General features: G+C 41.1%; 1 protein-coding gene across 1 annotated transcript in view; it reads left to right on the forward strand.

The window, feature by feature from the left end:
* The first annotated feature begins 777 nt into the window (after positions 1–777).
* The window catches only part of si:dkey-112m2.1 (transmembrane protein 132C), a 230693-nt gene continuing 218322 nt past the window's right edge, over positions 778–13148 (forward strand). Inside the window, exons 1-2 of the mRNA XM_050053566.1 lie at positions 778–1100; positions 1486–1724. Of these exons, the coding sequence (XP_049909523.1) occupies positions 1658–1724 (67 nt within the window). The 5' untranslated portion in view covers positions 778–1100; positions 1486–1657. The remainder of the gene's footprint in view (positions 1101–1485; positions 1725–13148) is intronic.

Genomic DNA, 13148 nt, shown 5'->3' on the forward strand with positions numbered 1-13148 from the left:
CTCCTATTTATGCAGCACTTCCTCGTGTCTGAGTCATGAAGCTCAGTGAGGGCAGCAGCTTGCAGTCAGAGGTGCCCCATAGGTGGCACTGTTGGTTCTCATGAACGACCCGTGACACAACAGGTTGCACTGCTCCACTCCTCCTCTGGACGCTAATGATCCATCCAGGTTATGGGAGTGGTAAAATAAAAATGTAATGTGTGCTGTTTGGTGTTATTGATAACCACTTTAACCTGAGTTTGGAGCCATTTAATCACGAGAGCGACTTCATTTCAAATCACAATGTTTCGATTTTGTGAAGTGTGGATACTGGAACAGGAAGCTCAATCTGCCAAGCTTGTCTTTATTATTCATTGCAAACTGTGTTAAAATAATGCTGCCTCGTGCTGTATGAATACACCTGATAAGTGTTCATTTCTACTGTTTAAATTATAACCACTGCCTACCTGTAGAGTGTCAGCCTTGTGCACATTTTCACCATTCAGCCCAAAATGTAATTACAAACATGAGCTGTGGAGCACCTCTCTAATTTGCTGTCAACTTTCCTTTTACAAACGCTTGCGGGACTAAATAAAAAAGCGCAATCCCCATGTGATATGAGCCGGGAATTGGATGGCACAATACTTGCTGACGTGACGCCCGCAAACCCTCTAATTTGCCAATCCAGCCCCGGAGTGCGCGTCCCGGTTCCCCCCCTCACTTTCTGCACCAGCAGTCTCCGTGTCCACAGCCACAGGGTGCAGAGCGGCAACAGCTCCGGGATCCACTTCTCCTGCCGCCACCGATCTGTGCACGCTTCTGCTTGTCTGCGTGGAAAGTTGGAGGACTATTTGTCACATATCTCATGTGTTTTCACATGCCACTTCCTGCCGGGTGATCGGGATCGCTGCCAACCCACCGCTCTATGAAAAAGAAAAAGAAGAAAAGCAAATAGCTGCGCGTGTCATGAGATCTCTCTGGGAGACAGAGATTGATGAGGACTTTTTCTTTTGGCTCGTTTCGTTGATGCAAAATATCCCAGCTTGAGAAGAAGAGGTGTATTTTAATGTCAGTATACTGGATGAGACCGCGGCGCCGTATCCTGTGCAATAAGAGAAATGGTAAGACGCAAAGAAAAAAAAACACTGCATCAATTTCACAGACTTATTTTCATTGAGGGATGTTGCTTTTTGTAGCCTAGTGGTTGTTTTACAAGTGTGCAAAGCCCAGAAAAAAGACAGGAATTATAAATTGGCACGCTCAGGACACATTTGTCAAATGTTAAAGATCCTGGGTGCTGTAGGGTGAGATTGAGATTGGTGATTGGTGACAGACGGTTTGGTTTTACGCACCCCGAGGCACCTGTTTTATCCTCTGAAATTACCACTTAAATCAACATGTACCGTGAAGAATGAGATCAGCAAGACAGAAGTTGATTCATTACATGTGCTTTGCATTTTTGGGGAGTAAAATCGACAAATGTGGACTGTAACTGTGTTTTTTTAGGGGCTGTTACTGACCGTGCGCTCATGTCTGTGATGGCAGGTGGTGTCGCACGGAATACAGCTGTTTTGTTTTAAATGGAGAACTGCTCAGAGGGGATAAATTGCGTGCAAAGTTGTGCGGCTCTCTGCTGAGGGAGTCATCCAGCGGCTTCCCCCCGTCCTCGAATAACAACATGAGTCCACGGCGAGACATGGGGCCGCTCCGGTGCGTGGGACTCACCGCGCTTCTCCTGTGCACAGGTAAGACCTCATCTAATGCCAATGAGCACTTGTGTGCACACAGCCAAACAAAAAAAATATGGAAATGAAAGGTAACGGTGACATAAAGGTCACTGTAAATGCGCCAACCTTTATGGAGTGATTCTGTTCAGTGTGGAGCATTTAATGAAATGCAAATTATTTCCTTTCAGCCAAGAGCACATATATGATTTATGAGACATATAATTAGCTGTAAGCTGCTGTGGCAGAATACAAAATGACTTGTAATATTAACATGAATGAACTGTGACAGTTGCCTAGGGAGTGTGTGGGTTTTGGGATGTTGTAGCAGCACCTAAATGGGATGCAGTGTGCCTGTGTGTGCATGGCACTGCAGAGCACCAGGAATAACAATAGGCTGCAGACACAAGCCAGAAGAAGGAAAAAGTGCATCTTTTCACCAAGTTGGAGCAGTTCTGCACTCGGAAAAAACTTGTGTGTGGGTGACATCTATCTATCTATCTATCTATGTGTGTTTCTGAGTGTGTGGTTATGTCTTGGGGTGCTTAAGTGTATATGCCTGTGGAAGTGTGGATGTTTGGGTGTTATGTGAGCTTTTGCAAGACGTGTGGGTTTGTGAAAACCTGTGATTACAAAAAGATGCATATGTGGGAAAAATCATGTGTTTTCATCCTCGCTGTTTACCTGCCAATCAGAGGCATATGAAAATCACCCGCTCACACTCTGCTGAGACAGATATCTTTGTCATTGTTAGACGGTGGAGTCTGACTTGTGCATTCATTGGAAATTACACGTTTTACTTTTGTGGTTTTGTCCATTCTTCCGGTTGGTTCTGGTCACATTTTGCTGAGATCTGGGGGATCAGGGCGGTCTTTGTAAACGTGGGTCCATTAGCAACAAAGAGCTGTCGGCTTATTTGACAGATTGAAAACAAACAGCCAGTTCAGCAATATTATCTGAAGCACTTATTTGCAGAGGTGTCTAGGGAAGCCAAATACTGTGCTCAAGGAAAAGTACAGTCTGATAACGAGGCAACCAGAAGTGTTAAAGATTCTCCGCCATTAGCCTGATAACGTTTGGTGACACAACAGAATGCATCCGGCCAAGAAATAGTCCTGCACATGTCCTCCTATTAAACGAAAACTGTTGCTTTACACTTCTGTTTTTGTATGGATTAAACACACAATATACACAGTCTTAACTATTAAGGTTAAGGCCTAGTCCACACAGACACCAGTATTTTTGTGAGTGCGGCTTTTCTTTTATGTGTTCAGGCTTTCCGTCCACATTCAGAGTGCATTTTAAGTCAGTGAAAATGAACTTGGTTCTCCAGATTTTCAGAAACTCCGTTTTCAGTGTTGCCGTGTCGACAGGGAAAACTGAGCTTTTGGCTTGTAACGGCAGAGTGTGTTAGCTCCTTTTGTGAGGCGTCACAAATGAGGCAACATTTTGTGCAATGGCAGATGTGACCAATAGTGCTGGCTTTCACCTTGCTTAGAGGGCTTTTTACATGTTTAAATATGAATGTATAGTTACTGTCCAACTATACTGAGAAACAAAGGCATCAGAATGTTACTTCACTATCGGCCCTCTTTACCGATGTGCCATTACAGGAAGGTAGCATTCAGGTAATAGCTTTTTTTCAAGCCACTGATTGGGGCAACATCTTCTTCTACCTACTCTTCTTTGCATGGCTTTATGGTCACTGTTATATCTTCGCCTGTTGGCTTGGCATGCTCTTGACAGTGCTTTAATTGTGTTTTCATTTGGACAGGGAATATTTATAGTAGTATGTGTGGGCAGGATTTCTTTTAAAGGAGGGACAAACACTGTTTACAAAATACCCATGTCCACGTGGACTAGAATGTAGACTTTAGACCCTGACACACCAAACCGATGGTTGGCTGTTGGTGAGCGTCTGTACCCTAGTCAGTGCAGTGTGCCTGTCATCAGTGCCCCCACTGGGTTTTTTTTTTGGCCACACAGCATACTGAACTGGGCGACAGTGGAGTCCATCAGTAAATGAAATCACTCTGATTGGCAGTTCAGCTCTGTGCATGAGAAGAGAAATGCAAGTGAGGAAAGTAGACAAACAGCTCAAGTCAAGAGACAATGAGATCAAAATAAACTTGTAGCAAGAGGGTTCCTGGTTCAATCCCAGGAGGGAGCCCCTCTGTGCAGACTTTGCATGTTCTCCCTGTGTCAGCATGGGTTTTCTCAGGGTACTCCAGCTTACTCCCACAGTCCAAAGACATGCAGGTTAATTGGTGACTCTAAGTTGTCCGTAGGTGTGAATGTGAGTGTGAATGGTTGTTTGTCTCTATGTGTCAGCCCTGTGATAGTCTGGTGACCTGTCCAGGGTGTACCCTGCCTTTCGCCCAATGTCAGCTAGGATAGGCTCCAGCCCCCCTGCAACCCTCAAGAGGATAAGTGGTTACAAAAATGGATGGATGGATGGATGGATGGATGGATAAGGGAAGATTATTTTTGTTTAGCCATTGAGCTCTTTAGCAGCAATGTTTCGTGATGGTTTGTGTTATTGCTCAGTGGCGCACAGTATATATGCTCTGTTCTTACAACATTGTGTTTTTAATATGCTAACCGGGCTAACTAGCATCAAGACAGTCTTCCGGTTTCCCTTTTTGAGTGACGAATACAGACATCCGCCATCTGCCATCTGCTGGTGTGGAGAGCTATTTCCTCTCACACAGGCACAGAAAGTACATGCTGGTTGGCTGTCACCTGTAGTCTTCGTGGTGTGTTCATGTGCAACTTTTTGGCCAAGACACTAGCCACATACAGGTGATGCAACAATTGGCTTTTGTTGCTGCCAGTTCTTTGAAGTCGGTTTGGCATGTCTGGGCCTTTAGGTGTGCTGATGGTTGGATTTTTTTTTTTTACCTTTGGACAGAGACGGGCTAACTGTCTCCTCCTGTTTCCAGCCTTTAAACTAAACGACACTAATCTCTTTGTTGCTTTGTATTTGATGGGCAGACATGAGAGTTATCAGTCTTCTCATAACTTTTGTATTTCCCAAAATGTTTAACTGTTTCTTGAACTGACTTTAACTAATGGAGTGAATGTAACTCATTATTACCCATTTCAGCTAATGTGGAATTGAAAAAAGCAGCGAATATTAAAATCATTACCCAAAACTCTCCACTGTTTTATATAAATCAACATTGCTCAGACTCAGCCAAGCTACTTCCTGGTTCAACTTTGGCCTGTTACTTCCCAGAGTTGTGCATGCAACAGATTTGCAACAGTTTTAAAATTGACAATTTTGGGTAGATCCACCTTTGTCTTAACTTAAATGGTGGATTTGTTTTGAGGGGACAGTTCACCCCCAAATCAAAAATACATATTTGTTTGTTACCTGTAGTGCTAATTATCAGTCTGGATTGATTTGATGTGAGTTGCTGAGTGTTGGAGATATTGGCCCGCCAAACGAATCATCACTCAGAAAGAAGTGTGCATCTACTCATGGACCAGAGGCTTATGCTCACGACAGTGCGAGATGTAAACATTAATGGCGTCCTCCTTGGCTAAGCCATAACATTAGCTAGCACAGTGATGCTAGGTGAGCTAGCAGTAGATGCATGGTTTCTTCAGTGCAGTGATATGGTTGGGAGCTGTAGTTTGGTAGAAACAGTCCCTACATGAAAGTGCTCACAACAATGCCTGTGGATTTTCTTGAGTAACTGGGTTAGGATTTCTGGAAAGAGACATTGCTGTTCAGTTTTACAAATGCATTTTTTGGCACTACAAGTCGAGTGCCATCTAGTTCCATTGTATTGGAGAGAAGGCAGACGTCTCTACGGCTAATATCTCCAACAGTCTGCACCTCACACTGAAACAATCTACACTGATAAATAGCACTACAGGTAAATGGAAAATCTGTTTTTTTGATTTTGGGGTGAACTGCCCCTATAACCAACCTGTCTTATCGCACTTGGTTCAGCAGATTATTTCTAGTGAATTTCAGCAGTCAAGCTGACAGGTAAATAAATGCTATTATAGCTGATTGGAAAAGTGGTGGGGAAGATTAGTTTATTAGAATATTACCTAAAATATGCATTAGAAAAAAAAATCAAGCAAGTGGCTCTATTTACTTTGTGAAAGCAGCTCCACAAATGTACAGGTAGGCCACAGACTGATACATATCTCACTGCTTCTAGTTGGCTACTTAATCTTTTCAGGTGAAAGTGGAGAGGAGGGTGAAAAAAACAGATTCCATCCTGTCAGTCAACCCCCTGGTGTGCAGAGTCTCAGAGGATAATATAACTCTCCAGCCATCTGATTGCTTTCACCGAGAGGTTCCAGGTTGTCTCTTTGAGACACACGCGCTGACAGGCACATACTGTAGAGGATACCTACACACACACACATACTGTCAAACTGGCCATCAGGACATTTGGAAATACTCCATATAGCCTGGCATGCTATAGGATGTTATGCAGTTCTTTTTAAACATGACAGATTGGAGGATTGTCATCTCTTAGTCAGACAGAAAAGTTTCAGGGGAGAGAAATTACAAAATCACCACTTCACAGTGAGGCAAACTTCTAAAAACTGCGGAAATAGTTATCAACAACTTTATGATGTTATTAATACTGCAGCAACTAAAGGCATCATGCATGTGGCAACCCAACATTAATTATCTCTTAATTATAACAACCTTATGGTAGGTAAGTGAAATACAAAAAAGGCATACTGTATACAGCAACTCTTTGTAAATCTATAATTGTCTGCGTACTGTATCGTTTTCAACACCTGTTCACAGAATGCCTGGGATAAAGGGCACCGTGCTTAAGAAGAGTGGGTGGATTCCCACTCGGAGCTCGCCTGCTCTTTGGTATGTGTGTGGGCCCGACCGGAGTGGATTGGGATGGAAAGTTGAAAAGTTACAAAACCAGAACGCATTTAGCCTTAATTTAATAACAGCTCTCTGGGCCTCTCTCTCTCTCACACACACACACAGGGACACACACACCTAAACACACACAGAACCCTGACCAAAATCACAGTAGTCAGAGGGATTCGAGAACAACTGTTGATTTCAGCTGTCTGACCACCACTATTTGTTTAGCCATGTTTGTTACAACTTAAACATCAGAGTTTACTTAAAGTTTATATTTTATGTTCAATACTATTAATTTTACTTTAATTCTCACAAATGAATTCGCTCCTCTGGCGTGAACTTGCTTTAATCTCTGGCATGAACTAATATTCACCATTCATTCATTTCATCGCACCGTGCAACCCCCTTCCTCAGGCTGCTTTCACACCTGCCCTGTTAGGTTTGGTTCAGTCGAACTCAAGTTTGTTTGCCCCCTAAGTGCGGTTCTTTTGGGCAGGTGTGAACACAGCAATCACAATCGGGTGCGCACCAAAAAAACTAGACCGAGACCTTGAAGAGGTGGTCTCAGTCTGGTTACAAACAAACTCTGATGCGGTTTATTTGTGGTGAGAACGTGTTCCGACCTGGATCTGAACCAACTGCAGTCACATGACACATTGTTTGGGTTAAACATGAGCATGTTCCAGTCCTGGAGGATTATTAATGTGCTCCTCCTCCTGTACTGCCTTAATATGCACATTCAGCACATCCAATGCATCAAAACATTGTTTTCTAGTTGGAGCCGCGCCTCGTTTTCAAACTGTATGGTTTGACTAAAATGAACAATGACAGCAATATAGTCCACGATGACCAGCGCTAAAAACAACCTGCGTAGTTGTCCCTCCATTGTGACATTAGAAAGTGTCACATTTATCTTGCAAGTGTACTCTTCTTCAACGCTTTGTTTACTTCCTGAACCAACTCTAGGCAATTATGCAACTTTGAAACAAAATTAGTCCCTGATTCAGACCAAAGCAAGACAACTCTAGGTCTGAAAGCAGTAGAAATCGACGTGGCAGCTTTTATAAATTGCACTCCCCTTCCCTTTAAAACTTTCCATAATACATGTGAGTTATTCTTCAAGGAAACGGCACTTGACATAGCTGTATTGTTGTCCAGGTGGAAACAGTAGACGTTTAGAGTCGTAGGGCTTCTACACACTGTACAGTGCCAGAAACTGTTTGTGATAACGAAAAGGGAATAAGATGTGAAAATCTGTCATGCAGGAGATTTGTGACCCCGGGAGGAAACCAGGAGATAGCAATGAAAAATGGGGGTCTCTCGGGTTGGCGAGTATACCTGTATCAGAACTGACTGTTGGGAAACCATGAGGTCTATGATGAACAGAATTCCTAGGATACTGGTGTGGGTTACAATATTCATTGAAGGAGAAAGTGGAGCAATGTTATTCTCTTGAATAGTCAGACCTGAGAAAAGCAGAGATCACAAACCCTGCAGTGTTTTGCTAATGTGCATAGCAAATGTGATGAGCAATTTTTTTCCTCTTGGGTGGTAATTTGACCGCAGGTTTGTATCCCTGTAAGACTACCTGTCCAGAGAGAGCCATACACCTGTATTATAAACAGCTTTATTATCGGCTACTCGGATTGTGCCGCTCAAGGTTGTTGAATGTGACTGACTGGTCAAGGTTCAGAATGTTTTTCAGTTACCGTCCGTTTGAGGCATCAACAAATCAACTTAATTAATTGTTGCTGTTAACCTTTTCAGTTGCACTGATGAATTTTCCATCACTCGACAGGTAATGCTGTACTGTTAAGGCATCTCTTCCCCTGCTTGAATGCTTTGCTTAAAATGTTTTCTTCATTTTTAAACTCACCAACTGATTCTGCAGTAAACTGAAAGTTTTAAACTAGAAATGGGTAAGACTGGGCATGGGAGATATGAAGATTTTCACATCACGATTATCCTGGCAAAAACAGTTGTGATACATGATAATATCCTATGATAATAAACTCTTAAATGGCACCAAACATACTGGAATCACTTTACCCTACATTTTGTTAAACAAATATCTTTATTGCATCACAGATAGGACACATCTTTTTTTAAGGAGGATCCTTTAAGGTAAAAACAAACAATCAATCTTAAATAGCCAGGCTTTCCAACTTTTTAAAATGGTGTTATATCTTTTGATATGAAATATGCCAATGTTGGATTAAGATCTTTTGTATTTTTTTTAAGTTGGTGTGTCTGCAGCCTGTTTTTGCAGAGTCTCTTTTATTGTTGGTCGCTCAACAGTCTCTTTGGACGCTGTCAGACATGATATTCCCAATCATCCCGATAATGGAAATTTAGCGCGATCACTATTGTGAAAAATCATATTTCATGCCATCCCGAGGTAAGACCTGTTTTCACAAGAAAAGATTACCCACAATATATTTTTTAGAATTACCAGTGTAGGGTTGGGTACTGAACTTGGTACTTTTAAGGGGAGCGACCAAATTACCTCGATACTACCGAGTACTAATTCACATTAAATCAATCAGTGCAAAATTTTGGTACCTGAGAGCGCATCTGGGTGGGAGAGAAACTTTAAGCAGTGGTTTTCAAACTTTTTGTGCCCAAGGCCAAAGCCAAAATCTCAAGGCACATCTGTATTTATATCTGTGCACAACAGCTTCTATAACATGTGAGTTATCACTCTTTATCACGACATAAGACAATAACAGTAAGAATAACAGCTTTTGTGTTACTGTCTACTGGCAATTTTTTTTCCTCTTTTCTTTAGCTGTTAGGTCGTCTTTGCAGGAGCTGTGTGGTAATTAGCTCTGTAAAATAAAACGATCCATTGTCCTACTCACGGCTTTCTCCATTTAATTGTTATCATCCGTCACACTGGCTGCCAATCAGGGCTTTCGATGTGTCACACATGCAAACAGCAACAAATAGGTTCCTCGTGAAGGTTTTTAAAATTAAATTAAATTACATTTTTTAGGTGGAGTTTGCCTCTTTATTAGGAAATGGGTACACACAACATACTAATACAGTCAAATAAAAATTAATTCAGAATTTTTTGTATCGGCCCAGTTGAATACTGCGATAGTAATGTGTGTAGTAGTCACAAAACCCCACGGCACACCTGAATTTGCATCACGGCACATCATTTGAGAAACACAATATAGAGAGAAAGGGAGAAAGTGAGACTACGACATTCTTGGAGCTTGTTCAAGACACAGTGAGTTAAGGCAACGGCGAGCTGACACACACATATAACATATGACATAATGTGACACGCTGAAGGTTGTAAGGACGTGTTTTGACGGGGAGAGGGAGTAAAAAAGGGCTTTTATTTTGTGTGGTGTATAAAATGTTCAAAATAAATGTAAGCTGTTTTGTTGAGTTGCCTCTTAGCAAATGCTCTGAGTGAGTTTAAGTTGGGCTTTTATTGTAAGGTATTGTATTGTAAGGTAAAACAATGCTGTTGACATTGTTGGATATTTAAAAAAAAAAAAAAAAAAACTGTTGCTGTCCTGTTTTATGCTGGTTCAGTCTGCGGAGCTTCTGTGTTTCTGTTTTATTATCTGCATAAATATAGGCGGTTACATTTAAACCTCAACAACATAAATAAGAAAATTATGTTGAAAACAATGTTGAAATTAAAAAAGGACTTTATTTTTACAACTCAAATTACATTTTTGCCATTAAAGAGAGTGTAAAGTACCACAAAAAGGGTATTAGTAGTTGGGTAGTAGTACTAAAATTCCAGGTGCCGTTATTGGTATAAATGTAAATGGTGCCAAGCTAGAAACAGTGCTGCCACTGCTGCATCTGTACACTTTTTTTGTTTAACCTCAGTTTCACCGGCAAGTGTTTAAGAGTCTCCTGATGAAACAGGTGAAGAACTTGAGTTAAAACAGATTATCTTATGCCAATGGTAGGAGAGAGAAAGAGCTCAGAGTGACCCCTGCACACATTAAGGCTGTGAAATCCAGACTGGCTTCAAACCACCTGGACAGCAAAGTCTCATGGGATACTATTGCTGGCTTTGAGCATTTCCTGGTTGCAGTCTGGGAGGAGGCTGGCAGCACCGGGTGCTTCTGGGGAGCAAAAATAAAAAGAAGAGGCCCGTAGAATAAGCTGACTTTGTAGAAAACTCTCGTATGAAAAATGTCTCCCCCTCTCTTCTTTTTTCAACCAGTGTTTTCTCCTTAAATGGTTCAAAAGGCATTTCTATGAGCTGTAATGTTCATTACCATAAAACACGCACGAGGATACTTGTCACTGGAGGCCTCGACCGGGAAACTAAAATTGAGTCGGTCTCTTAAACATGGTGGGTCTTTCCCACAGCAGAACAAAGTGTTTGACTTTCCAGAGGCAAAGTCAAAGTTTATCACACCGAAAAGAACACATTTTGTCTGTAAAGCAAAAGCCCTCTAGACAAACACGCATTTAATACTCATTTGCCAAATCCAGTGCAGAAATGTACTATCACTGAATGAAATGTGGCATTATAAAATGATAGATGAAGACAGGCTTGTTCCGTATTTTACACATGGCTCCAGAGAGCAGCAGAGGGGAACGCCACACCAGGGAGCCATATGTCATATTTTAATATGGGTCATAACACACAGACACAAGTTATAAAGTGAAAGGTCATGTAAAGAACAGTGTTGAGAGACATTTCCAGTATAACACCCAAATTTTGCATGCTTCAAAAACCTAGTGCTGTGGTCGCTTACACTGTAAATTGAACTAGATTTAACTAAAAAGTAGTTCTAAGAAATATACATGAGAGCCTTATTAGTATGAGCACAACATGTACTGTCTGGTTTAATAACAGAGTTGTAGCATACTGCAGCAGTTTGTTTCTTAGATGTATAACAGTCTGTGTCACAATCTATTTGAATATTTTACAAAAAACAGTATAAACCCTTTTAGCACCCTCACCGCTACCGGGCTGTAGGCTACATAGGAGTCTTAAAATGTCATCTTGTTGTGTTATTAGGAGCCAGAATAGAAGGAGTCATGGCTCAAAACTTAAATTTTATCACATACCAGCCACTGGTCAATAAAAATAAAGACGACCATGGTTAAATCTGATAAGACAAAAGAACTGGACAGAGGTGATCATCAGAAATGCTCACATGTGCAGCTCACACTTCATATCATGTTAGGGGAGAAGTGTTTCCTGTTGTAGGGATGAATAATGTTATGTGTTTTAAGGGTTATCATGTGCACCTCATCAGAAATTGGGGAGGTATTAAGATGGAATATTGGATTTCTCCGTAATGCTAACTTTTTAGCGCATAAGCTAATGTTAGCTTTGACGGTAAAAAAAACTGGAGGAAACCGTTCAAGTGCTGTCCTCCTTTGTAACATTGGCATAGTAATCAACCTTATTCAAGTAAAATTTGCGGCCCCAGAGAGTGAGTGACCTGACATAGTGGGTTTGTGAATTCAGTCTGATGCTCTACATTAAATGAGAGCCATGTTGGTCGAAGAAACGGAGTGTTATATTTTTATATACACTGACGAATGGTTAAGTTAATCACACATTCACTCCGCGGTGGGCTCTGCTGCTCCGTCTTCATCTATCTTTTGTGAATCGTCCAGTCTGTGCTAAAGTGCACTCCAGCACTCGGACTGAATATTTCCGAACGCACCACTTGCATCATCTTCCACCATTGTCTGTAACAATCCAACAGAACTTGCTAACTAGTGCTAGCCAATGTCTGTGGAGAATTGCTTTGCCTCCAGCAAAGCCCCGCCCACCAAAAAACATCATACTGTTTACTAAAAGCCAAAGGGTCTATTGACGCTGCTTCAAAATGTTCTCTTTGGAACGCGATAAAGCACAATTTCAACACTGGTTAACCAAAGTTTTGATACACAAGCTCTTTATAATTTAAGACTGACTATATGGATTAAGAATTCTAAGAAAACAAAACATTAATAAGTGTATCAACTTGTGAAACTGTTTAAAGCTACGGTATTTTTTTTTCTTTTTGGGCTACATGGGGGAACATGAACTAGCTGTAAAAAAAATATATATATAACTGATATTATAAACTGATAAAGTTGTCACAACAGACATGTTAGCAAACAACTGCCTCATTACAGCAGATATGGATCAATACTAGCATTCATATTAAGTCATTTTTCTGTCCACCTAAAAGATGTAGGAACAATATCACTCTCTCTTTAGCTCTGTTTTGGTCTCCACCAACAACTCAAAGATATATCTGGGTTTTAAGCTCACCGGATGTTCAACTTCTTTTCAGCAGCTTTTGCTGTCTGCAATGTGGTGTTGAGCTGGTGGCATACAGCCTGTTTTTCTATATATAAATAAAAAAAACAGCCACCTGCTACAACTGCTGAATTTGGGATTTATGAGCATGGAATTTGTGGACCAGAAGACCAAAACCATTAGGTAAAAGAAGCTAAAAACCTATGCAAAGGGTATAAATTTTTGTCTGTTTGTCAATGCAAATGACAGTCATTTGATTCACTGTTACAATAAAAATATTGATAAGTGCAGTTTTAAACTCAGCAGTAAAAAGAAGGAGGGAAGGTTGATTCCTTGA

This window comes from Epinephelus moara, chromosome 9 (genome assembly GCF_006386435.1).
Source record: "Epinephelus moara isolate mb chromosome 9, YSFRI_EMoa_1.0, whole genome shotgun sequence".
Classification (NCBI taxonomy): domain Eukaryota; kingdom Metazoa; phylum Chordata; class Actinopteri; order Perciformes; family Serranidae; genus Epinephelus; species Epinephelus moara.